We start from the raw sequence: 26,625 nt of genomic DNA on the forward strand, positions 1-26,625 counted from the left end.
ACAAGAAATCAGAGACAGCAAAATTGCAAAAGGGTCATGGAGCTGAAAGAGAAAGAAGGCAGTGCTGACACTGGCGGAGTTTCCCTCTCCAATGAGGAAGCTTCTTGCACCATATGTGATTTCTCTGCGTGCCTGTTTCCTTTGCGTGCTCGCACCACTCACAATCAGATGGGTGTGCAGTGAGGCAGCCAGGGTAGCTGAGACCTCAGTCCTGCCCTGGAGCATAGGCAAACATGGCCCTGCAATGGATGCTTCTCCTGCTCCTCACACCTCTGCAGGCAGCACAAAATCGTGGTAAGCCCTATCCCAACAACTATGGACAACCCCAGGGAAGAGGTAAGTAGTGCTGCCTCCTCTGCCCCCACGAGAAGGTTTTACTGTGCTCCTTTTGCAGAGCCCCTGTGCAGCCTTATGGTGTGCAGGGTACAGCAGCTGTATCAGGGCAGTCTGACGTCCACACTGGGGCCCAAGTCCACCAGCTGGGTTGTGGTCAGGCAGAGCTCCGTTTGGGGATGGAGGGCAGCAAGGCTTGGGCTGCTGGGAAAGCCTCTGCAGAGTCTGTGTGTTCCTCCATGGAGCTGGAAATACAAGGTGTCTGTCTGTCCTGGCACAGTGTCAGGGTGCCGTGTCCTCACCACAGAGGAGATGGCTGCTGGTGCCCAACCAGGACCTGGGGAGCCATGAGCTGAGCCCCTGGGTGTCCAGGAGAGCCTGGGGATAGGACTTACCATACTCTGGGATTGCTCTGCAATGCACTTCCTTGGTGCTGGAAGGATCAGAGCACAGCCAGGGATCTGCTGGGCTCCTCCTTCCCTGGCTGCACACTTTGATGCCAGCAGTGTCAGGGGGAATTTTCAGGCTCACATGTTGTCTGTCCTCCCAGGAGGCTGCACTGCCTGGCAATTGAGCTGTGGGTGCAGCAACTGTGACCTTGCGATCTTCTCTATCTGCCTTAGAGTGTTTGTCTAAACTAATTTTCTTGGAGCTAGATGACAAAAATCATTAAACTAGCATCTAATCCTGTCATCCTGGTCTGTTGTGGTGTTGGATCCAGGTGGATGCAGGCTACAGAAAACAGCTGATCTAGTGGCTGTGACAGAGTACAGGGAATGGGATCAGAAACTTTAATTGCTGATGTGAAGTGGCGTCAGGGGCTGTACTATTTGAGAGGTGTCATGGGAGCCTGTTTCCAGGGAAAATGTGTCTGGCTGCAGAGAGTGTAAGCACAGCACATCACTGTCACACAATAAACAAGGGCAAAAACTGCAACAGAGGATATTCTCCTGTCCAGAGTGTCTTCCCATTGCCCAGATCCCTGCTGAAGCTGTTCTCCCAGGCCAGCATGTGCAACCATGGCTTTCCCGTTTGTTTTCAAGGTGCACACTAAGGTCAGGATCTGTCTGTGTTGTGTACAGTGGGATACAGCAGGGTTCCTGTAGCCCTGCAGACTCTTGTCATACTCTGCAGGTCTCAGTCACCCAGCCTTCCCAGAGGAGTCTGGTGCTGCCCGTGACACAGATGATATTGCTGAGTTTGCACCTTGGTGCTTGTGAGAAGAGGAACCAAGACAAAAACATGTGCTGGCCACATCCAGCAATGTGAGCAGCCCTGCTTGCATCCTCAGCATGTGGGCTCATCCCATCCTGACACCTCTGCTGAGCTCCAACCAATGGATCAAAGTCCTTCTCTTGCAGAGGAACAGGGCAAGGAAAATGTCCCGAGTGAGGCAGGAGGGTCTGCTAGGGTGGAAAGGGCTGACAGAGGCAGTGGGGCAAGGTAAAGCTGTTGGACAGAGAGAGGGAACAATAGAGTGAGATTCCTGAGCACATCCCCTGGCAGATACAGGGTACAATCTGCTGTGCATAGTGCCACAGAGAGCAGTAAAGGCAACAGCAGTGCAGTTACTGGCACAGGATGTGGTTTGTACGTGTGGTTGGCCCTGCTGCTCAGCTCCTCCCATCATGGGGACACCATGCACTGTGCAGCGTGCATTGTGTCATTGTCCTATTGTCACCTTGTTGTCTTGCTGTGCTGCTGTCACAGGGAGTTTTTCCTCCCTAAAATGCCATACCTGTACAAAACTCTTCTCCCCTTACAGCCCCAGTTCACCTGGAAGGCAGGTGGGGAAGCTTCCAGGACACGTTTTCTGTGCATAGGGCCTGACATACAAGCTGTCTCGGACGCCTTTTTCGTCAGTCTTGCTTGACTCTCTGTGTGATCTAGTGGCAGCTGACAAGAGGTTCTAACCAGGAGCACAGCTGCAATGACCACGGGGTGGGAGGATGGTAGCTGAAACTAAGCCGTAGCCAATCTGAAAGGGTTTGTGTCAGCTGGTTTCCGAAGTGTGCCCAGAGTTATGGGGAACATGAGTGCTAAGAGGTACTGCAGAGGAGTGCCTGGGGCTTGTGGCACCTTAGGGGTGGTGAACTGTGTGCTCTACCATGCTTCCACTTCCCATCACCATCCAAAGATTCAGGAAACACGACTTTTGCCTCCTGTCCTTAGACATGTGTCACATGTCCTTTAGCATCTGGTGGACCAGTAGAGGTTAAAGTGCCACCATTTCCCAGCTCTTCTCACAATGCCTTGTTCAGTCCTTGTTCAGGACGTTCTTTGCTATCCCCTTTCGCTGCCATGACTCCCAAGCAGAGCATCCCCAGGGTCTCTCTGCTCCATCACTCTTAAAGACTGGCTCAGCAGCTCTTTGGTTGCTAGTCAGGAGCACAGAGATGCTCTGAGGCCCGTGTTCGTGTTTGCAGTGCCTTGCAAAACAACTCTCCACTGGTGGAAAGATTGCTTTTCTTAGCTCCTCTCAGCAAGCACATGGCACCTAACACAGCAAGACTTTACTGTCACTTCTCTCAGCTTGGAGCTGCCCTGCCAAAAGGGTTGAACTTCGCCTGCTGCTTCTTAGATTTCACCTTGTCCTTTCTTCTTTGTGTGTGAGGTAATACCGTGTAAAAAAGGACACCTTCTGCTGTTAAGCAAAGGGCTGAACCCGGGAGCCTGTCCTGAATTATCAGCATAGCTGTTTCTCCTTTCTCCTGACCCTCCCCTTCTGGCCCATGCTGGGCCTTTGTTTAGCCTGCCAGGCTCATAACTCCTTGCAGCAGGGACAGGCAGGCCAGACATTTCTGGAAAAGGCTTTCTATATTCATGGGTGAGAAATAATATCAGAAATGAGTGTATTCATTTAATAGCATTAACTAGGAAAAAAATCCAAAACAGTAAATATCTGGCTTTGGAGGCAAATAGACCAACCTTTTGTTACCACTCCTGTCTCAGGCATTCAGTATTTCCATTTCACAGTGAGCACACATTGCACGTTACAAAAGGTGCCTATTTGGTCACATCTACTCTATATTTTCCTTGCTGAAATTTCACTTGACTCAGCGTCCTTCCTCTAGCTGGGGCAGAGAGCCTGTGGGCGGCTCTCTGCGTACCACTGTGCAGGGCAAGAAAAAGTGTCTGAAAACTGTTCCATTACTCTCCCAGTTGCTGTTAATCCCTACAAGGTTGGAAGCTGAGAGTTTCTTTCCCCTTTCTGTTGAGCACTCTCCTTTCTCCCTTAGTGCGTCAGCCCCACAAATATATCCAACTGCTTTGCACTAATGGGGAGTTCCATCTCTCCAGTGGAGGTCCCTTGACAGCTTCCCACGGACATCTCCAAAGCACACAAGAAGCCACCCTGGGTTAGAGCACAGGCTCCTTTGCTCCAAGGTGCTCTTTTCCCACACCAATTTCTATGGAATGACTTGAGAAGGGGTGTAAGGAGCATGAGGACAGAGGTGCATCCTGACTGCACCCAGCAGCCATAGATTGGTTTCTTCCAACAAGCCTCAGGTGATAATCACATGCATGACAGGCTTGGACTTACTGGAGATGTGAGGCCAAGCTGGGTTGTAATCAACAATATTCTTGAGACGAAAGCAGGCATGGACTGAAAGTGTCCTCTCTTCCCCATTTTGCAGGGAGCAGAGCTTTCTAGGCTTCACCCTCAAACAATCATCAGAAATGCCACAAGGAGGGACACTGAGCAGCTGTAGATGCCTGGATGCAGATGGTGTCAGTGCTGTGACAGGGGGTTCAGCTCCTCTGCAGCAGTAGGAATGTGGGCAGGAGGCAGGCCCTGGAGGAGCTGTGATGTTTGGGCACTGCTGGCAGGGTGCTCTGTGTGCACAAGGTGAATAGGCTTTGGCAGTCCCTCAGGCTGCCCTGCTGGTGTACACTGCCCCTCTGCAAGGCAAGCAACCTTTTTTTTGCCATACCCACCCCTCTGTCAGACACTGTTAACTTCCAGGATAATTCTGAGGCTGGCACATTCCCCTGTAGTGGTACTCTGTGTACCACTGGATTCCTTGAGTATGGGAATGAGCTGTGGGCTCTGCCTGCCTTTGCTGATCTCTCCCACCCAGCCCCTGGGCTCCCCTCAGCATGGTCCATGCCCAGCTTGGATGTGGGGGCTGTGTCAGCCTCTGTCTGCCCCCGAGCACAACAGGGACACATCTGGCAGGTCCAAGGGCACAGGGGAGCCTGGGAGGAATTTAAAAAGTGGGGCCAAATGATCACCTCCCTTCCCAAATTCAGAGAAATGCTGTAAGACCCATGTTTTGTTCTCAGTGGCTTACAGTGCAACTCTCCAGTGCAACTGGAAAAACAGTGGTTTTCTCTGTGGAAACAGTGGTTGCTTTTCTTAGCTCCTCTCAGCAAGCACATGGCATCAAACACAGCTCAGAGAGTTTGGGAAGGAAAGGATGAGTTGCAGAGAACAGGAATCCCCCTGCTGCTTGCAAGGGGCCCTGTGGGCAGAGAAGAAGGAAGGAGGGAGCACGAGGGTTTGCCTGCAGGGCTGCTCTCCTGTGTAGTCTTTGTGTCTGAAGGGCAAACACACTGCTGGCACAGTTGTGGTCTTTGCAGAAGCACACATTTCACCTACCCATGCCTACCCTTGCCTGAGGCTGTGCTGGAATCCATGCCGTATCCCAGCAGTATCCCACATTCCAGCTCAGCAGACACTGACAGGAACACTGAGGAAGCCCTGGATCAAGTTTGCACATCTGTGAAGGCCTTTTTATCTGAAACAAAGACAACAGAGAAGAGGCTGATACTCCTGCAAAGGATTAAGTCTGATAAGTTCCTAGTCTAAGAGAAATAACTGGCTGGAGCCCTGGTGAAGGTGGACACCTAGGCAGAAATGTGTGGCTGTTATGCCAGCTCAGTGCCACTTCACTCCCATTTCCAGCCCAGGGGTCTTACACAGCACCTATGTTCCTGTGCGCATGACCAAGGAAAAGTAACCTGAGTTGCAGGGGGTAAAAGAAGGGGCTAGCAAAATGAAGACTATCCTGATGTAAGAAAAGACCAGGCTTGAGACCATCTGAGGCACCTGAAGGTGCACTAATCCATGGGACCTGATCAGATGCATGTGTGGGTCCTGAGGGTGGAGGAAGTAGCAAATACCTTATCTATCGTAGCTGAGAAGTTGTCGCCAGCAACTTCCAGTAAAGTTCCCACTGACTGTAAAAGGAGAAGCACAACTCCCTTTTTAAAAAGGGGAAATGAGGGAGACCCAGGGAACTACAGGCCAGTCAGTCTCCATTTGGCGCTGGGCAAGATAATGGAGCAGTTCCTGATGGAAATTATTCTGAGGCACATGGAAATTATTTGTGATGGCTTCAAAAGATCAAATAATATCTGAGTAATTTGTTGGCCTTCTATGGAAGAGTGACAGTGTTTGTGAATAAGGGAGGAGTGACTGACATCATCCACCTGGACTTGTGCAAGGACTTTGACACTGTCCTGTGTGACATCCTTGTCTCCAAACTGGGAATGTATGAATCTGATGGATGACCACTCCATGGGGGAGATGCTGCAGTCAGTATTTTGATATCCACTGGCACAGGATGCCCAGTGAAGCTTGCATGCCCCATCCCTGAAAGTGTTCCAGGCCAGACTGTGGATGGCTTTGGACAACCTATGTATTGCACGACAGGAGGGCTGGAACTAAGTGATCTTCCTTGGGAGCCTTCCAGCACAAGCCCTTCTTTACTCTTATGAAAAACTGAATGAGTCCTAAGTGCCTGTAAACAATAATTAGCATAACACTAAATATGTCTCATTTCAGTTGTGCAGAAGTAGCACCTTTAGTAAAAGGAAAAGTTACAAACTTTAAACAAAGACTAGCTCTGATTTTTGCTACAGTAGGTCTGCTTTTACAGTAGGTCTAAAGCAGCAAACATGAGGTGTGACTTTTTCACCTTAACGCCGACCCCTGCAAGGAAGCCTGGCAAGTGTAGAGAGATTCATTTGCAGTTATTTCAGCACGGAGAGCTTTCCTCTATGAAAAGACTCAAGGAGAGCTGCAAGCAAGGCAGAGCTCTCTTGTGCAGCTGCAATCACCCTTGCCAGCAGAGCATCCCTGTTTGTGGAAAGATGTTGTCCCAGATACCTCTTGAAATCTGCATCTGTGTCAGCAGAGTGCCTGCAAAGGAGAATTTCTCCTTTCCTCCTGGTTGCCTGCCGAGCAGCTTGCCATGTGTGGTGCTGCCAGTAGGTTTTGAGTGCTGTGGGAGCTCTCACAGCTTCCAGGAGGTGTAGAACAGTTACAAAAGGAAAAATGCTGAGGCCTGCCTCCTCACACTGAAGTCAAGAGTGGGGCCATGTGGGAGAGGCCAGACATGCTCATGAGCATTCACAATTCCCTCAGCTCCCAAGGCTACCTCCACTGCAGAGTTTCCATACCTCAAACTGGTTCTTGCTTCAGGCCAGGACTCACATGACTCTTTTCAAGCAACTTTATTCACATTTCTGTGGTACCTCTAGGATCAAAGAATTCCCATCAGTGAATAGTCTTCATGCAGGCCTTCTTCTACAATTCAGGGCCCTGAAATGCAAATTAAAACATGGGAAATACTTTCAAGAGTAGCTGTCACCTAACTGAAATAATTGATGCTCAATTTGCCAGTTTGGAGCTATTTTTTCCACTTATTTGTCAGGAGTTTCATTCTGTCTGAGGAGGTGCAGCTGGTGTGGTCCCCTACTGCATGATGTCTGCAGAGCACTCCTGCTTTCCTGGGAGTCCTGGTGCCACTCGGGTGCTGTAGGAAGCAGTGCAAACCCTCTGTGCCTGCCTGACTGCACCCTGGTAACACTGGACAAAGTTTGGAGAGCTACAGCTAAATTTGTATGGTGGAGGAACACTCACAGAGAGTTACAGTTGTTCAGTGAGAAGTGGGGCCTGGTCAGAGGGCAGAGACCCAAATGCAGATCCATGCAGAGAGGCAGCAGCACTCCTGTCTAGAATTTAATGAAAATGAATACGAAGATTTACTTCAGTCAATTGCCCAATCTTCATGTTGCAAAACACAACCAAACATGCAGCTGGTGAGATACCCACATGCTCTAAGCCCCTTTAGCCCAATCACATGAGGGCTGTCACTTGCCTTGGGTGAGGATGGCAGGGATATGGGATGGGAGGTAGCTGCTGCTGGGAGCCAGGAGATAATTGTGAGAGGGACAGAGCAGAGGAAATAACAAGTGTGACATCCAGAACAAAAGCAAAGTGGCAACTCAAGTGGGATTTTGCAGCAAACAAGCGTGCTTGTGGGTGTGAGCAGATCATGTCCAGCAGAATGACAGAAATGCTGATAAGTGGTGCCAGCAGAGTCTGGTGCACTCCCACAGCCTGTGGATTTGTGGGAGAGAGCAGCATCCCCCAGGCTGCTGGACTCCACTGGCTGGGGTGTTTCCTCAGCAGCAGGTGGGCAGGATAACCCTGTGGATTACCCTCCTGCACTGCCCTGAGGGTGTGGGGAGGGATAAAGCACCTGGGGGATGGGGCTCATCCTGGGAGGTACCATCTCTGCCACCTCTCTGAAGAGAGAGGGATTGGCACCCCTCCGGATGGAACTCCCTCAATCTCATGGATGCTGCTGGAGCCCAGTGACCCTCAGGCTCTGCCTCCTGGCCTTTCCACACAGGAAAATGTAAAATTCCCTCCAACTGGGATACCAAACTGCAGTTTACTCCGAGGAGGAGCGACTATGCCTTGAACGAAGTGGTGCAGCTCAGCTGTGGTGGGAGGAATCCTGAGAAGTTTGCGCCATCTGTCCCACAGATTGAATGCATTTCCAGAGGGGCCCAGATCCAGTGGAATGAGACTCCCACCTGCAAGGGTAAGCACAGCCCTGCACCACCCTGACCCAGGGCCCTGAGCTGGTGGCAGACCCTCTGTGCCCTGGTTGTGCAGATGACAGTGCAGGAATGGCAGAGCTGGATACCTTTGGCTTTCCCCATGTCCTGGCACTGACAAGGCTCTTCTTGTCTCAGCACCTTGCTGCAGGCACCTGCTGGGCTCTGTGCTCCTGGGAGGGGGTCAAAGGCAGGAACAAGGCTCCCTGCACTGGGGGCTACTGTAAACCCTGTGCCTTCCAACAATGAGTGGGTGTATGGCCAAGGTGGTGGGAGGGGATGGAACTCTGGCTGAAGGAATTCCGTCCCTGTCCAGCTTTTCCCAAATGGAGCCTGAGTTGGGAAGTCTGCAAGACTGTAGTAGGCATGGATGGGACTGCTCTTGGGGTGATCTGCTGCCACCAATAACTCTGTTCAAGGTTGCAAGAGAGGGATCAGCAGTTGAATGTGGTAACCAAAGGAGTGGAGCCCTGTCCAAGTCAGAGAAAGAGATATCCCAGCAGAGCACTTCCCATTCTGCTTACATGAGCTCCTTCTCTTCTCCTCTGTGCAGAGAAATGCAAGCAGCCCCAGTGGGACTCACAGCTCCAGTTTAGGCCAAACCAGACATTTTACATGGTCAGTGAAGAGGTGACACTGAGCTGCTTTGAGAATGATGCTCCTCCCTTTGCTGTGATCAGATGTGCAAACTGGAGGAATACTTGGCAGGTGTTGGACATTTCAGGAAAATGGCACAGGCTGGATAAGAAACTGAGTTGCACCACAGGTAAGTTGGGAAGCAGTAGGTCTCCCCTGCTATGTGCACCTGTCAATGTAGAGGGAACCGGGATATCGTGCCATGTCTGTGGGACACCTTGGGCAAGCTCAGAGTCAGGTCCCAGCTGGGAGCAGAATCCGAGGTGGAGAGGGTTAGAAGCATTCAGTGTGGGACAGGTATTTTCAATGCCTGCATCTCCCAGTCTATTCCTGAGTTGTGCCTCACAGGGAAGTTAGAAAGGATCCTGCCCTCAATTTTCACCTCTCTCCCAGTGTTCCGTATCACCTCCTTGCCCAGGCACATGCTCTTCCTCTGCTCTCGGGGTACCTTGGGTTTCCTCATGGTGTGGAATGCAGACATTAACCAGAGTTCATCATGGAAAAGCCTTGGTCCCTCTCCTGCCTGAGCATTCCCTCACTGAGAAGGACTCTCACACTTTCTTCCTGACAGCAAAATGCCCTAAACCTGAGTGGGATGCAAGACTTCAGTTTGTGGAAAATGAAACTGGAAACCCACAGAATAGAGAACTGACCCTGACCTGTCCCAAAGGCCTTGAGCCCTCCTTCCCTGAGGTCAAATGTGCAAAGGAAATTCTGAGAGTGAGTTCTGGAAAACCAGACTACGTGGATGCCTGGTGGGGCAGGAGCAGCACAGGTGCCTGGACACGCATTGAGGGGGATGTCCTGTGCATGGGTAAGTGAGGCTGCAGCAGCTCTCCCGTGTCTCCCCTCTGCCTTCACCCTCCCTGGGGCTCTGTTGCCTGAGCAAACTGCTGAAGAGGACAACGCAGCCAGGAGACAACAGAGCAGGCAGAACCAGCCGGGCAAGCTGAAATCTCCTGCAGTGGTTCCTGAGCAGGCCAAGGCTGGGGCTCCCAGCCGGGTGCCCAGGCCAGGGGCAGGATCCAAGGCTGCCAGCCAGGTGCCCATGGAGCTTCCAGTATCTTTGCTGTGCCTCCAGGTGCCACCCTGGAATGCACAGGTGTGCTTGTTCCCCTGCTGGCCCATTGATAAGGGACATGGGGGACACCTCCTGCACCTGCAGGGGTTGGAGCACAGGGGAATGAAGGGGGCCCTGATGATGCAGGGCTGGCTCAGCCCTTGGCACTGGGACAGGAGGCTGTATGGGATGGACCTGGGGGAGGAGCAATGCCATCCATCAGGGGATGGAGATGCAGAGCTGTCCCCAGCAGAGACACAGTTGTGCCCAGTGGGGGTATGGTAAAACATGGCAGTGCTCAGGAGAGAGGCACAGGGAGAGATAGGATGGGAATCTCCCTGCTTTGGGCTGTGGGAGGTGGTCAGGAGTGGCCACAGAGAGAATTGGGTGGATAGAGGCAGGGTCATTGATGAGTAATCCACATTTTGCAAGCTCAAGGAAAGTCCTTCCCAACAAGGCTTGCCCTCAGGTCACACCCCAGCAGATGGATGTGTCACCTTCTCTCTCCATTTAGTGCCAGGAGGGATTTCTGTCCCACAACTCACCCACACCCATTTCCTCATATCATCATCTCCAGCCCATCTAACACCCACTTTCACCTCTGACAAAAGGTTGCCAAAGGCCCCAGTGGGACTACAGACTCCAGCTGGCACCAGACCAGGAGAACTATGAGAAGGATGAGAAAGTGATGCTGAGCTGCCCTCAAGGTTTCCAGCCATCCTTCACTGAAATCCAATGTCAGACTCAATTCCAGAGTGATTATGGGACATTTGGATATGAAGAATTTTGGCTTGGAAGAGACTCCGGAGGTGCCTGGGCCCGCATTCATTCCAGTGTGGAGTGCACCGGTAAGGGAGGGGCCTGGAGCAGGATAATCCTTTGCAGGGGGAGATCCTGAGAACATCTCTGAGAAGGGACAGCATGGGAAGGTCAGGGTTTTCCCTTGGGCACAGCACTGTGAGGATGGAGGCTGTGGAAGCAGCTCCTGCTTCCAGGCCAGGAGGAAATGTCTCCTCTTGTGCTCTCCCATGGCACCAAAGGATGGCTGCAGCCACACAGCTCAGAGGGTTTGAGGCAGGCAGGATCCCTTTGCTGCCCCCTGTGAGCTGGGATGTAGCCCAGCTGGGGACACACCCTCCTGGCTTCCCGCTCTTCTCCCCATGGTGTCCTGATGTTTGACTGAAGAGGAGCGGCTGTGCCACTGGGGAAATTCACCCAACGGTTCACATTCAGTTTCCCAGGGCACCATGACCCCAAACTCCTCCTGCTCCCCTTTCAGAGGGCTGCAGTGACCACCTGCAGTCTCTCCTTTCCATCCAAACAGGCTGGAGTGGCAGCAGGACAAAGCTGCTGGTTGTGGTGCTCAGCTGGGCATCTCTGCTCTTCTGCCATCATCGCTCTTTGACTGCAAAGCCTCTGCACAAGGGGCTTGGCTCAGCGTTTCCCTTTGTGCCAAAGTTGCTCTGCACCTTGTGAGATCCCACGTGTGCCCCTTTGGGTGAAGGCAGATTGTATTTTAAACCCCTTCAGGCCTCACAAACCTTCTTGCAGAGGCTTGAAGGGCAAGGGATCCTTCCAGAAGCCAGCATCCTTCTCTGTAGCAATCATTGCCACAAAGCCTCCCCCTGCAGCCCTGGACAAACTGCTGGCACCAGTTGCTCAGCTACTGCCCACTGAGCCTGGGGCATGGTGAATTTGGTGAGCAGGTGATGAGAAGCAGGAAGGGTTGTGTCAGAGGAAGGGGCAGGGGCATTGTTAAAGCAGGGGATGTGAATGCAGAAGGCACTGCTCAGCCCTGTCCCCCTGCCCAGCAGTGTGGGGCAGAAGGAGAGCAGCCAAGGCACAGAGGGAGTGCGAACAGGAGCCCCCGAGGGTAACAGGGGCCTGGCTGATTCCTGTGGCAGGGATGAGCCCTGGCTGAAGGGCCCTGCATGCCAGCAGCAGCGGTGGTGCCATGGCCCAGCAAGGACCCCCTGGGCTGGCCTGGGTGACAGCCTGGATGAGAGGTTGGAGGGAGTCCCCTGGTGCAGGGGTAATTGTGCTGGGAATGTCCCTGCTCCGGGCTTTGGAGGAGGGAATAGGGTGCCCATGGACACAAGTGGGAATGGGGCAGGTTCATGGATGAGTGATCCTTCACAATTTCCATGCATCAGGAAAGGGCCTTCCCAAGAAGGCTTGCCCTCAGGTGACATCCCAGCAGATGGATGTGTCATCGTCCCTCTCCCACCACTCACCCATACCCATCCCATCATCTCCAGCCCATCATCTCCAGCCCATCTAACACTGACTTTCACCTCTGACAGGAGGGTGCAAAAGGCCCCAGTGGGACTACAGACTCCAGCTGGCACTAGACCAGGAGAACTATGAGAAGGATGAGAAAGTGATGCTGAGCTGCCCTCAAGGTTTCCAGCCATCCTTCACTGAAATCCAATGTCAGACTCAATTCCAGAGTGATTATGAGACACTTGGGAATGAAGAATTTTGGCTTGGAAGAGACTCCGGAGGTGCCTGGGTCCCCATTCATTCCAGTGTGGAGTGCACCGGTAAGGGAGGGACCTGGAGCAGGATAATCCTTTGCAGGGGGAGATCCTGAGAACATCTCTGAGAAGGGACAGCATGGGAAGGTCAGGGTTTTTCCTTGGGCACAGCTCTGTGAGGATGGAGGCTGTGGAAGCAGCTCCTGCTTCCAGACCATAAGGAAATGTCTCCTGTTGTGCTCTCCCATGGCACCAAAGGATGGCTGCAGCCACACAGCTCAGAGGGTTTGAGGCAGGCAGGATCCCTTTGCTGCTCCCTGTGAGCTGGGATGTAGCCCAGCTGGGGACACACCCTCCTGGCTTCCCGCTCTTCTCCCCAAGGTGTCCTGATGTTTGACTGAACAGGAGCAGCTGTGCCACTGGAGAAATCCACCCAATGGTTCACATTCAGTTTCCTAGAGCCCCATGACTCCAAACTCCTCCTGCTCCCCTTTCAGAGGGCTGCAGTGACCACCTTCAGTCTCTCCTTTTCTATCCCATTGGGCTGGGTGATGAGAAAAGTGGTCTGACTGCAACATCCTTGCATGGCTGGGGTGGGAAGGGAATAAAGTGACCTTCTGGCAATCTTTCCTTCACAGAAGCGCTCCAGATTGACCATGAGAGCTTTGAGATTTCCAGTACCAGCATCAAACTGAAATGGACCTGCAGGTTCCCTGATGCCTGCCAGGGCATGAGGGCCATGTGCCGGCTGGCAGCGCCTTCCTCCCCTCCCTGTGAGGCTGAGGAGGTGGATGCAGAGCAGATGTTACATGGCCAGGAGGGAACATTCACCTGCTCCCCTTTGCAGCCCTTCACTGAGTACAGTGTCACCATTGACTTGCCTCCCAACACAACCCTGTTCTCATGGTTCTTCACAACACAGGAATCAGGTAAGTGCACAGAAATATCAGAGACAAGGAACAGCGCAGAGCTGTGTCACAGGGAGGACAGATAAGGAACAGTCCAGAGCTGTGCCACAGGGAGGACAGATATGGAACAGCCCAGAGCTGTGTCACAGGGAGGACAGATAAGGAACAGTCCAGAGCTGTGCCACAGGGAGGACAGGTGTTCCCCTCACCCCTCAGCTCAGCCTGATCATATTCTCTGTGCAGGGATGTGCCTGGGATCAGAGCTGCTTGGGTCCTGTGCAGAGCCCTGTGGGGAAGGGGCTGGGAGAGCCCTGAGCAGGGCACAGCCCCTTCTCATTGTCCCACTCCACCTGGCAGTATTGTGCTTCCCACTGCTGCAGCACACACAGCCTTTGCAGGGGACAAACCCCTCAGAGGGAGTCCCTTTGCAGCCTGTCCCTTGGCCAGGGGCTGCTGCAGCCTCCTGTGGCCTCAGCCCCTGCCCATGGCCCTGTGTGTGACCCCATGGTCTGTGCTTGCAGTGCCGGACAAACCGGAGCAGCTGTGGCTGGATCCCGACAGGGGCTCTCTCAGGTGGAGTGCGCCGCCCTCCTGCAACGGGGAGATCATCGGATACCAGGTACCCAGGGAGCAGGGCAGACCCTCACCTCCCAGCCTGGAGCTCTGTGCAGGCACACTGGGACCTGTGGGAAGGGACAGCCATGAAGAAATACAGAAAGATTGAGAAGCTCAGGGCTCCTCTTTTGGAGCACGACACCAAAGTGCCTGTGATATTTCAAGGCCTGTCCTCAGACTCAGTACATGTATCTACAGCGTTTCAAACTGCAGCCTCCCTTCTCAGAGGCCCAGCCTTTTGCTCGCAGAGGTTGCTGCTGACACATCCTCAGGGTTGGCTCCAAATTCCTCCTCTCCTCTGTTCTGAGCTCTGCGCATGGGGCTGAGGCTCCCACCTGTACCTCTCCAGAGCCTTGCCCAGGCACAGGGAAGGGCAGGCAAAGGGAAGGGCAGGCTGGCAGGGACGTTGCCAGCTGTGGGCACCTTCCCAGCGGCCACCGGGAGCTGCTGCGTCCCAGCTGCGTCTCCTGTCCGCAGCTGAACATCACAGCCTGGAACGCAGGGGACAGCAGCGTGGTGGAGACCGAGCGGCTGCGCCTCGATGGCTCCGTCACCGAGCACCGGCTGCCGGGGCACAGCCCTGGCAGCAGCTACGCCGTGATGCTCCAGGGGCTGACGGCTGCTGGAGCCGGGGCCGCGCTGACGAGGGAGTTTCACAGCAACAGCAGCTCCGGTGAGCTTTGCTGTGGGGCCGGGCCGGGAGCCCGGGCACAGCCCAGCCCTGCTCGCCGGCCTGCGCTGCCCGAGGCCGTCGCTGCTGCCCGCCCGGCCCTGCCGACGCTCATTCCCCGCTGTTGCCCTGCAGACACCCCGCACCCCCAGGCCATCAGCTGCCGTGGCGCCCGCGACATCGACCCCTCGCAAGGCACGGCCGTGCTCCCCCTGAGCCCCATCGCCCCCGGCTCTGAGGCCGCCAGGTGAGCGCAGCCCCGCGGCTCCGCAGCCCCGCCGGGGCTCTCCCCACGCCGGCGCTGGCCTGCAGCCGCCTCCCTTCCCGTGGCCCCCGGGCCCGCTGCCACTGCCTTTGGGCCCGCAGGGAGCACCAGCTGATCGTGGCCGCTACGCACAATGCCTCGCTGATCGAGAGCATCTGCTCGGAGCAGGCACAGCTCTCCAATGCCAGCGCCTACCGGGCCGCTCTGCTCAACCTCAGCGCCGCCACGGACTTCGTGCTGGGCGACGGCAGCCGCGGGCAGGGCGCGGACAACGCTGCCCTCAGCCCGGGCCGGGACTACACGGCCCTGCTGCGCCTCGTCCGCCGCGGGCCGCAGGTACCCTCGGGGGGCTCCTGCTCCTTGCGGCTGCTGCCTCCCGGGGCTGGGCCCCTCGCTGCCTCTGGGCTGCCTCTCAGCCCACGCTCCTGTCCCGTGCCCCGGCACCGTGCTGTCCCTGGACTCCCGGGCCACAGCCACCTCCCTCGGTGGCCCTGCCTGGGGACCTTGGTCTCCAGCTAGGCCAGTGCTGCAGGACTGGCCTGAGCTATTCCTCCTGTCTCCTCCAACAGGCAGAGAAGTTCACCTGTGTCTGCTACAGCTTCTCTCTTGGTAAGTGTCTCCTTGCTCCTGGGGCCCAAGCCTCCCTCCTGCCTGCTCCCTTTTGCCAGCATGGCAGCTTGCCTGGATACAAGCCGGCCCAGGGCAGGTGCAGTGGAATATTGCCATACTTTGGTCTTCATAGAAGTTCTCTGTATTTTGAGGCTATCTATGGTAGATGGGCTTTGGACATCCTCAGGACTCTTGAATAGGTGGGGGCCAGTAGCCACTGGTGATTGCACATTATCTCTGCCATCACCACAGGTTTAGTCTTAGTCCCAGTAATCCTCCTCTGGTGTATTTGCAACCCCTCCATGTAGATACCTCACTTGACAGTGTTTGGGGCCTTCAGGGACACATGTTCCACAATTGGGGTTATGACACCCGGGAAACACCTGCTTCTTCTGTCCCACCTCAGCTTTTCTCTAATGCAAAGCCTTGGGTGGAAGACAAGGGAAGTTGCTTTTCTCTCCATGTCCCTGTGGGATGTCCCAATGCTTGGTTTAGGCTGTGCAGGAGCCTGAGCCTGGCCTGTGCTGCTTGCAGGGCAGGAGCCACCATCTCTGCTGGATAGAAAGCCCATGGTTATGGCAGTAGCACTAATTGTTGCATTCCTGGCACTGGGGATTTTGCTGATTTTTGTCATCTTCAGGTCAGTATGTGGCTCACCTCTCCTGCCCTCTGTGAGGCATTCACCAGCTCCACTTGGACACTCCCTGCAGTGGCATGGAGTGTGCAAGTGGAGCCTGAGATGAGGCAGGGTGGTGAGGTGGGTAACAGCTTCAGCTCTGTCTCTCTCTTCTGCTGGTCCGTGCACCTACCTTGCTGTTTTGCAGGTTAAAGTGCAACAGTTCAAGAGGGTTGGAGAACAGCAGCACTATACCCCTGAGAGGATGTCAGAAAGGTGCAGTATGAGCAAGGGCCCTGTGTGCCTTGTCTGGACAGGCTGTCTGTTAAAAGCACAGGCAGGATGATTGCAGGTTCCACAAGTTCATTGCAGGAACAAGGTGGTCAGAGCTGGCTGGCACAGGGAAAGGGACTCCTCCCAGGAGAAGGGACCAGTGTGGGGAGGGACAGTATAAGGTTTGGAGAAGTTCTGGCTGCTGCAATGCCATCTCAGTCTCAGTTGCATAGTTCCAGAACTGACCAGTTTAGCACTAGTTGGGTGCTGAAGTCCTGTCCTTGTGGTCTCTGCAGATGTACGCAAGCCAAACACACAGATCCCGGTGGAGGAATTGCTGGAGGCTCTGAAGATGTTTAAGAGGGAAGAAATAGAGGCAGAACAGACAGATGATGAATCAGTCAACAGGCATGGTGCTGGGCTTCTTAGAGAATATCAGGTCTGGTTTAGCTTTGCTTTCCCACCTGGCTGCACTCCCCACTCCTCATTCCTTCCCTGGATGTGTGATGCAGTCAGCTGTGGCCACAGCCCCAGAATATATCCCAGTGCTGAGTGGGCTTGTTTTCTTCCTCTGCAGCAATTGTCCTCCACTTTGTTGCACCCCTGCAATGCTGGAAAGGAGCTCTGTAATCAAAACAAGAACCGCTACAAGAGCATCATCCCATGTAAGCAGAGCTCTCCAAGGGCTGGCTCAGGCTCTTGGGGCTGGCTGGGGTAGCACAGGATGCTGGGCTGGTGTAGGTGCCCCTCCACCACTTCAGAAATACTGAGTTACTCATCTCATCCTCCATGGCCACTGAAACTCAGAGACATTTCTGGCCCCACTCTTTTATATCCTGTTGGAGTATCCTTGTTCTGCTCTTCAAATCTTCCTGCAAACTTAATCAAACATTGTATTCCTGTTCCTGATGGTAGTCAGTGCTGAACAGTGTCATGTACCATCCAGAGGCAGGTATTTGTGGGAAAGTGGAAGGAGTGACATAATTTCTTCCAACCTTTAAAGCTCCTCTGGGCCACACACGGTGTGTACATTTGGCCATTTCATAATCTTCCTTAAAACTCCATTGCACTTCCTGCTGTGCCATGTCACCCTTTGTCTCATCAGCTGTTCTTTAACCCTGAACATGTCCTGAGGCCTTGGGTGCTGCTGGAGAGGCAACAAACAATAATTAATAAATTATGCCTTCCCCCTTAATCAGTCTCTTTGTTGCTGCCCTAAAGCATTAGCCCACCTCCCTTCTCTTTCAGATGATCACTGCCGTGTGGTGCTGCAGCCCTCTGACACCGGGAATGGCTACATCAATGCCAGCTATGTGGATGTAGGTAGTGAGGAGTTGTTACCCTGGGAAGGGTAGGAAAGGTGCCTGGCAGGAGGACAGTCCTGCTCACATGGGGGGCTCTGAGGTCTGGCACTTTTGGCCCTTAAGCTGGCGGATCTTGGGATGTTGCTTCCACTGAATCCTCTCTAAGCTGCCTGGAATACTCTGGGTTTGACTGCAGTTCTCACCTCTAACAAAAAGGGACCCACGTGAGGGGACAGGAACTGAGATGCAGCCCTGGGTACCCACTGTCTGTGCTGGCCAGGAAAGGTGCTGTGGGACACACTGTGCTGAGAGTTCTGGGCTTTGGTGCCTGAGGGATGGATCCTTTATTTCATTCCCTGTTAAACATTTAACTCATGTGATCAGAGCTGTTTGAATCTCTCCCCTGCAGACCTACCGAAGTCCGCGCTTCTTCATTGCAGCTCAAGGTAGGTGCTCCCAAACCTCATCCTCAGGAGATGCCATTCACTACCCTGATCAATCTGGGAAATGGGGAACTGGGATAGCAGCCAGGGAGCTGTGAATGGCTCACTCCAAATCCCTGTGTCTCCAGGCTCTCTGAGGTTGTTCAGTTCTCTCTGAACAGTTGTTACAGGTGCTACAGGGCATGGAAGGTCTCAGTGGTAGGTTGGCAGCAGCTGGAGCTGGTATCTTCACTGCCCAGTATGAGGACATGGTCCTTCCACTCACAAGCCTAGTTTGTTCCCTTTGGCAGCTGGCATGACAGGGACAATCCTGCAAGTGCCTGGCATGTCTGCACCCAGTGCACTCGGATACAGTCTCTTCCCAGTAGTGTAAAGCCTGGATGTGTTTGTCAACTCTGTGCAGCGTGCATTGAGGAGGTCTTGGCTTCCTGCAGAGCTGCAGAAATGCTCCTTGGAAAATAGGGTCCTAAATGTGGGAGCAGCTGACAGTCATCTCAAGGGTCTGCAAGCAGGAGCCCTCAAAGCAGCAGTGAATCCTGACATGGGCTCATCTTCTCTCCCTTCTCCTTGTCCTAATTTCTAACATGGTGATGAAGCTGATGTGGCCAGCACCCCCTCCAGGTGCTGATGTCCCCTGGCTGTACCTCTGTGTCTAGGCAGAGGAAAGCCTGGGAATGTCCAAAAATGTGCCCATGGCGTGGACACTTGCATAGGGTTCTCCTCTTCCTTCCCAAGGCCCCTTGCCTGGGACGGTGGTGGATTTCTGGCACATGGTCTGGCAGGAGAAGACCTCAGTCATTGTGATGCTGACGGGCTTAGTGGAACAGAACAAGGTAGAGAAAACCTCTCAGCCGAGGAAACCTCTCAGCTTGGGCATTGTCAGAGCCCAGGCTTCCACACCTGCTGTGCTCCCAGTGCAGCGGTCAGCAGGGATAGGGAGCAGCACTGCACCCCTGCAATGCTCTCCTTGTGAGTTTTCCTGTGCTCAGAGATCTAACTGGTGTTGACAGATCAAGTGTGAGCAGTATTGGCCAGAGCAGGAGCAGGTCTACGGAGACTTCACCGTGACACTCAACAACACCTGGACCACCACAGGCCTTGTCAAACGCATCTTCTGCCTGCAGAAGGTAAGCCTGGCATGGAGCTGAGGTGGGAATGCAGGATGTGTTTGGATTCCAGCAGCTCGTGGGAGCTGGCAGACATGGACCCTGTGGGGAGCCTGGTATCCAGCACAAAAAGGTGCAGTGTCAGCAGGTTGCTATAAATGGAATCCATGCCAGGCCATCAGTCCCAGGTTTCGGTGCCAGGCAAGGGCAGTCAGTCAGCTCCAGTGGTCACCCCAGAGCAGTCTGGACTGACATTGCACATGGGAATATTGTAGATACTTGATAGCTTAAGTGAGGTGACTACAAAGGGTATAAAAGCAGATAAAGGCTATGGAATGGAATCTCTGCACATCCAGGATGGTGGGACAGGTGCCTGCCTGTCACCTGAATCAATCTGCAGAAGGTCCACACTGAAGCTCCTTGGTCACTTACAGCCCTAAACCTGGACACATAGTTTATGGTTTAAGATAACCTACATAAGGTCACCTGCCAAGATGTGTGCTATTGCGGAAGTCACACCTCAGATAAAGGGCAGAAAATGAAGAAATTGCAGTTATGCATATTTCTGTCCTTTCTTGTCTTGCTCATAGCAATATGCAGCTGAAATGTAAAGTTCCAAGAGCACCCAATGGTGAGATGTAGCATTAGTTTGTGGCAAGTGAATGTGGTGTTTAGGGAAAATCGCAGTGGCTGGTAACAAGTGACTACATTCACATGAGTGTAGTAAAAGCCTTAGGGTACATCTTTTCTGGGTGAGCCAGGGCTTTTTGATGACTGTGGGAATACCCTAAGCTGTGATTTGTATCATTCCTCTCTGGGGCACGAGCTGCTTTTCCTGCTTTGTGTTCACTGCTCACGGTGAAGCAGAGGACAAAATGAATGGTGTGGCTGTGGGATGGGTGAATCTGCCCTTTAGTATCTGAGGAGCTGTAGTGGAGCAGTCCTTATGGTGTGGTGCTGGAGGGAGCACTCTGTGCTGGTGCCCCTCTCAAGTGGTTTTCTCCACTGCTGCCTCCTGGTTGGCAGGCAGTCACTCGACACGAGTTTCCTGGTGGCTTGCAGCTCCCTGTTCCAGCTGTGTCTCCCTTTCTGCAGGCAGGCTGTGCTCTGCCAAGAGCAGTGGAGCAGTTTCACTACCTGCTGTGGCCGGACCACGGGGTGCCCAGAAACCCGTCGCAGCTGCTGTGCTTGGTGGAGGTGGTGAACAAGAGGGTGCTGGAAGCGCCTGCAGGCCCCGTGCTGGTGCACTGCAGGTACCGCGCTGGGGCTCTCTGGGTGCTGGGGCACGGCCAGTGGGGGCAGCGCTGACCGTGCTGCTCCGTGTCCTCAGCGCCGGCATCGGGCGCACAGGCACCTTCATCGCCCTGGACTTCCTCTTGAAGATGGGCAAGGCTGAGGGCAAGGTGGATGTGTTCCGCTGTGTGCAGCAGCTGCGGGAGCAGCGGGTCAGCATGGTGCAGACCAAGGTGAGGAATTTGCTCCCTGCACACCTCGGGCTGCAGATCCAATGCCCACCTGTGGGACTCGACACAGGCGAGTGGCCAGAATAGCCACAAAACTATGGCTGAAATGCCAAGAGTGAATTTATTTCATTACCTCGCTAGCTGGAGGATGCCAGGAGGAAACACATAAGTGGGAACACCAGCACCATCGGGCTCAGTCCATCCTGGGGGACAATGGGGCTGCTCTTTTCACCCATTTAACAAAGGCCTGTGCACCTGTAGTTTACCAGCTGGGCTCTGATCTCCTCTGTGTCTTTGTGACCTTTGGTCTTTGATGTGTCCCAAAACAGGGAGCTCAGCCATGTTCATGGCAATGGGCTCCAGGTCTCTGTAAACACCAACATTCCCTCTGTATGGATTGTACTCCACAAAGCAGAGAGAGGTTCAACAGCAATAGGCTGTTTATACACAACCTATAGGATTTCTCACACTGTCATTTTCCAGACCTTGGTGCTCCCAGCTGTAAGGCCACTTGAGACAATCCACCATGCTCCTTCTGAATGAAAGCAGGTTAAAAGCATTGTGCTGCTTTTAACCCTTTGCTGTCAACACCACCCTTCCCAGAGATGTGGCATGCAAAACCACATTAGCCATGCTGCTCCTGATCTAGCCACAGGGACTAGGGCTACCAGGTGATGGACACTGAAGAGTCTTTTCTCAATGCTGTGTCCAAAGGTAGCTAGAATCCGCATTTCCCTGAGACTCTCTGACGTATCAGCAGCATTTGTAGGTATCAGTCACCCTGACACAGAAGGGCTGTCTTGTAGGCAAGAATGATGAACGAGAGTCCACCAGTGCCTCCAGCTTTCAGGAAGTCTCCCCACCTGGGAGCTCCTGGGCAGCAGTGTCCTGGCCTAGGGACTATGTCCCCATGGTCTGCTTAGTGCTGGGCCACTTCAGAGAAAACCAGCTTTGGCTGGACCAAGCAGCCTCTTGTACAAGGTCTAACTAGTGTGCAGGTTTCCTGGGTTGCCTTCCCCACAGCAGGGGTCTGGTCTGAGAGGGAGCACTGAATCTTAGGAAGATGATCTTGTCTGGGTTGCTGGAGTTGCTGGCAGTGTCCCCAACCAGGGCTGCCTGCAATGAGAAGTGTCTGGCCTCAGGGATCTGCAGCAGGAAGGTGAAGGATGAAGCTTGTGGGTCAGTTTGAAGACAGCTGGTGATCTGGAGCTCCAGGGTTCCTCCTGGACTGGCTCCAGACTGTGCAGCTGAGGCGTGTCCTCCCGCAGGAGCAGTACAGCTTCCTGTACGAGGCGCTGCTGGAAGGTTTGCTCTGCGGCAGCACCGGGGTGCCCGTGGAGAGCATCGCCAGCCGCGTGCACTCCCTGCGGGACCATGAGACCTCAGGCTGCAACAGCGCCCTGGAGAAGGAGTTCAAGGTACCACCAGGGGATGGTGCACTGGTGCTGTGGGGGCTCAGCGGTGATGCCAGTCCCCTCCTGCTCCCCTCCCCAGCAGTGGGATGGAGGTGGGGGATCGTTGCTCCCAATGCGGCCCAAGAAGATGAGTTGCTGACAGGCAGGACTGACATGGGTGAATCATCTCTACAGGCCCTGCAAAGATTTTCTGAGTTGTTCCAGCTCCTGCCATGCAGAGAAGCAGAGAAACCCAGAAACCAAGCCAAGAACCGCAAGCCAGGGATCTTGCCAGGTAACACCGGCAGGGCTGGGCAGCCTCTTGCTCTAAAGCCAGAGCCTGACAGCAGCATGGGGGGAACGATGCTTTCCTGCTGCTTCCCTCCCTGGCACATGACACTGACAAGTTGGGCTCAGGGTCCAGTTGTTGTATTCTGCTTAGGAGATAATAAATACAGATTAGGCTGATTCCTTCTGAGCCTGTTGGAGGTACATGAGGTACACCTGGGATAAATATGTCCCTGGTCAAACTTTCCCAGTGGAGAAGCTCAGATGAGGCATATCAGGGAGCAATGAGGAGGGTGGATGTGCTGTGCCCCCAGACACAGGGTTTTTTGGGCATCCCTTGTCTGGGTAGCCTGAGCTGTCACAGCCGTGGGTGTGGTGGTGCCTGTCCGTTCAATCCTCTCCAGCCCATGCTGCAGGGAGCTCTGTTGGCTGTGCCTGTTGCAGGGAAAGCCCCCTGCCTGTGTATAGGGAGGGAACGATCCATCATTTCCCCCTCTGTGCTCCTTGCCTCCGCAGCGGACTCCTGCCGGCCCATCCTGATGTCCTCGGTGAACGCAGACGGCTCGCCAGCTTACATCAACGCCGTCTTTGCCAGCGTAAGGCTCCGGCCGCCTTACGCGGGAGCGGGAGCTGCTCGGGGCAGCCGGGTCCCTCCTGCGCAGCCCTGCTCCGGGCCAGAGCAGAGCCCCCGGCCGGGGGAGGTGTCCCGGCCCTCGGGCTGCTGCTCGGTGCCTGCCGGCCCTGCTGCCAGGAGATGGCCCCCGCGACCGCGATCGGCGGAGCCTGCCTGCGCAGGCAGCGCAGCAGCGTGTGCCAGCCCAGCCTGCTGCGAGCTGAGCCCGGCTGCGATGAGCTGAGAGGGCAGCGGCGCGCTAACATGAGCTGCTCTGAGCAGGGCTGGGCCGGCTGGGCCTTCTCCATGTCAGCAGGGCGGTAGGGAGCCATCCCGCTGCGGGAAGGGCTCTCGGGCATTGTGGGACTCTACCCACACGCACATCGTCGTGTCTTTTGCAGACGTACACCGAGGAGGAGAGAATCATCATCACGCAGCTGCCTTTCCCCACCACGCTGGTGGATTTCTGGGCTCTGGTCTGGGATTACACTTGCACATCAGTAGTTGTGCTGAATGAACTCCAGGAGCTGGACAAGGTCAGCAGCCCAAGCTCTGACAGCTCTCCCCTCTCCTGGTTCCCTGTGGGGGCGAGCAGTGTGATTTCTGCCTTTGCCCCTGCAAGGATCTTAGCATGAGAGCCCAGCTTGCACCAGGACCTACTGCAAGCCTGGGGGCTCCACCTGGCAGAGCCCTGGACAGTCCCAGCTCCACAGCTCCACAGCAGGGGGCTGTCCTCGGTCTCACTGCAAATGAGCATCCCTCGGGTTTTGTTGACTCCTACCCCGGTGTCCTGTGTGATGGAGTGTTATTCTCTGGCTGCAGCACTGGGTTGGTGCCCAGCAGGTGTCTGGCAGAGCCATGTGCATGTGGCCTTGGGAAGAGGGGCTGCTGTGAGCCCCCCATGTGAGGGGCCGAGCTCTGCCCTGTGTGCAGGCGGGGCCATGTGTGATCAGGCCCCTCTCGCCCTCCCCCAGACGTACGTGCAGTTCTGGCCCAGCCAGGGTGAAGATGACTACGGCCGCTTCCATGTGCAGCTGATCTCAGAGGAGCCTGGGGCTGGCTTCACAACCTGGACACTTGTCCTCAGCAACAGGCAGCAGGTGGGCCCTTTGCTCAGAGCAGAGTGTTTTGCCTTGTCAGAGAGGTTACTCCCAAGGAAGTGAGGCTGCAGACAGAGGTAGAACTCAGAGGTGGTTCTGTGTGCATTTCCATGGAGGACAGCAGCTGTGGATGGAGTTTGTACATCTCATTGGTTCGTGAAAGGGGAACTATTGCAGGCAGCTGGACACAGGACTGGTGTAGGTCTGAGCTGCACCTGGAGCTCAGCTCTTCTCTTGTGCTCTGTCTGTTGCTCTCAGAGCACTTGGTGAAGAAGAGCAAAGTCTGGAGTGGCATGTCCCATTGTGGGGCTGCTCCCTTGATCCAGTGTGCGTGGCTGAGGCAGGGCTGGCATGCACTGTCCCTCCCCTTCCCTCCATGAAGCCGATAGGTCTCTGCTCTGCCCAGCCCCCTGTCTTTCTTCCCCACTAGCCCAAGAAATCTGCAGTGGAAATCCAGTTACATCAACTGACAGACTGGCCCATGCAGCAGCACCTTCCCCCCAACCCTGACACCATCATCAGCCTGCTGGGGAAGGTGGAGACACACCATCGGCAGAGCCAGGATGGACACATCCTTGTCACCTGCTGGTGAGTGATGTCTACTGGAGGAGCAGCCATGGCACAGAGCTGGACACAGCTCAGGCTGTGTCAGTGACACTGGGGACAGCTCCATCTGGGGTGGATGTGTGGATATGAATTCAGCTAGGTTGAGGGAGGAAGACTTCCCTGTGGAGGTTGGTTGGATGTGGGATGCATGGCCAAGATCATTCTTGGAGAGAGTGTGGGGGTCTAGGGGGACAGCTCTGAGGCTCAGCCCTGCCACCTGCCATCCCAGAGCAAATGAAGCTCCCCTTGCCCTCCTCCACAGGGACGGAGCCAGCCGGAGTGGGATCTTCTGTGCTGCAGGTTTCCTGTGTGAGCAGATCCAAAGCGAGGGCATGGTGGATGTGTCCCAGGCTGTGAGGATGCTGAAGAGGAGGCGCAGACAGTTCATTAAAAATGTGGTAGGTGCTGACTTCTAACCCAGCTGGGATGGCAGCAGCACAACAAGAGCCATATCTAGCATGGCCCCAGTAGCTGCCCTGGCCCCTCTGTGCTCAGATCATCCTGAGGCCAGGTGCCAGTGAGATCTTTGAAAGCTCCAGTTTCTGCTGCTGGACACACCCACTCCCTCAGTGTCAGGTTCTGCAGAACTGAGGGGGCACCAAAGCATTTTGCATGATGAGTGGACCCTTTCTGGTCCACCTGGCTGCTTAACACTTGGTGTCATGGATGTTGGCTCTCCTGCCAAAACCAGCTGGTTCCAGTGCTGGTGTAGCACATCCTTCCAGCTCCTGGAGCACATGCCTGGATTCCTCAGCAGGGATTGTGAATTCCAGCTGGGAGGAGGAGGGTGGAGTGCACCTGTGTGTGGCATGCTCTGTGTCAGGAAGCTGTTGGAGACCAATGCTGGCATGCCACTGCAGGTGTTGGTCCACTGGAGCCTCAAGTGCATCCTTTTATCCACAGGAACAGTATGGGCTCTGCTATGAACTAGCCCTCAGTTATTTGAATTCATTTGAAACCTATGGGAATTTCAAATAGGGGCATGACCACAGCCTGTCTCTGGATGGGACTTTGACTCCCTGGACAGCCCTTCATTAGTAGCAGTGGAAGCAAGAGGGGAAAAAAAGGGATGTGCATGACCTCAAGATGCTTCACTGCCCTGAAAAACCACCCAAAAAGGGTCCTCCATGGCTGGAGAACACAGGCTAGACTGTCTCCAAATTTTTGCCAAGTACTGAAATGGGAACCTGATCCTCTGCCCAGCATTTGTGCAGGAACTTATCTGGAATCACACCTGAGCATGAAGACCAGAGCAGAGGCACCAGGACTGCACCTGTGCTTCCTTGCCAAGGATGAAGAGCACAGCTGTCCCATGCAGGTTCCCTTGTCCCCTCAGGTAGCCCCAAGGACAGTGGGGTAGCACCAGCACCCACATTGTGTTTGGTCAGAGAAGTCCCACACTGCTGTAAGATCCATGGTGCTCAGGAGCACAGGATATCTGTCCAGCCGTGGGAGAAGCATGAAGCCCAAAGTCAGCAAGAGCCAAGAGTGGGACAACCCATGGTCCTGCAGGGCTGAACTAGTCCTTCAAACCCCACACAGTCTCTTCCTGGGGCTGCATCTTCCTGGTGCTTCTCCAAGTGCCACAGCCCTACCAGCTCCACAGAGGCTCCCCATCAGCCTGTGGCTGCACCATGGCAATCCCACATTATGGTGTCTCAACAGGAATATCCTGGATGTGCTTCAAGCAGCACCCCAGAAACAAAGGCAGGAGGCTTCAGAAGCAGGAGTGGCCCCATGGCTTTCTGTCCTGTGTCTCACCAATAAAGGCTGTGGTGGTGGTGACCCCTGATCTTCGCTTTTCTTCCAGGTTTGGCCTGGCACAGGGGCAACAAGGGAGCTGAAGGCACAGAGATACTACAGCATGGGCACAGAATACACTCTTGGCCAAAATGTGTGTGGAGAGCCATCACTGCTGATGGATTCCCACCACACATCTGCTCCAAACTCACATTAGAGCTGTCCAGCTCAGCTCAGTAGATCAGAGAA

At 54.5% G+C, this 26,625-nt stretch overlaps 1 protein-coding gene across 3 annotated transcripts; it reads left to right on the plus strand.

Annotated features, from left to right (window-relative positions):
- The first annotated feature begins 103 nt into the window (after positions 1-103).
- Positions 104-26,564, plus strand: LOC102063787 (receptor-type tyrosine-protein phosphatase T). Of its 3 annotated transcripts, none has more exons than XR_012578096.1 (30): positions 104-336; positions 7,980-8,174; positions 8,744-8,956; positions 9,398-9,640; positions 10,498-10,734; positions 12,190-12,429; positions 13,002-13,292; positions 13,793-13,890; positions 14,364-14,559; positions 14,692-14,803; positions 14,923-15,157; positions 15,391-15,430; positions 15,965-16,070; positions 16,255-16,322; positions 16,616-16,758; positions 16,897-16,984; positions 17,568-17,638; positions 18,033-18,069; positions 18,802-18,899; positions 19,077-19,193; positions 20,268-20,425; positions 20,503-20,638; positions 21,904-22,053; positions 22,225-22,324; positions 22,834-22,913; positions 23,332-23,466; positions 23,905-24,030; positions 24,461-24,618; positions 24,937-25,034; positions 25,540-26,564. XR_012578096.1 is itself a non-coding variant. In XM_074532723.1 (30 exons), the coding sequence occupies exons 1-30, from the start codon at positions 234-236 to the stop codon at positions 25,612-25,614; spliced, it is 4,143 nt and encodes a 1,380-aa protein (XP_074388824.1). In that variant the 5' UTR covers positions 104-233; the 3' UTR covers positions 25,615-26,564. The 3 variants fall into 3 exon arrangements, 2 of the variants coding, with proteins under 2 accessions (XP_074388824.1, XP_074388823.1); XM_074532723.1 differs by having other exon boundaries at positions 104-294; positions 24,899-25,034; XM_074532722.1 differs by having other exon boundaries at positions 105-336; positions 24,899-25,034.
- Positions 26,565-26,625: the final 61 nt, after the last annotated feature.

The sequence above is a fragment of the Zonotrichia albicollis genome, chromosome Z (genome assembly GCF_047830755.1).
Source record: "Zonotrichia albicollis isolate bZonAlb1 chromosome Z, bZonAlb1.hap1, whole genome shotgun sequence".
NCBI classification, from domain to species: domain Eukaryota; kingdom Metazoa; phylum Chordata; class Aves; order Passeriformes; family Passerellidae; genus Zonotrichia; species Zonotrichia albicollis.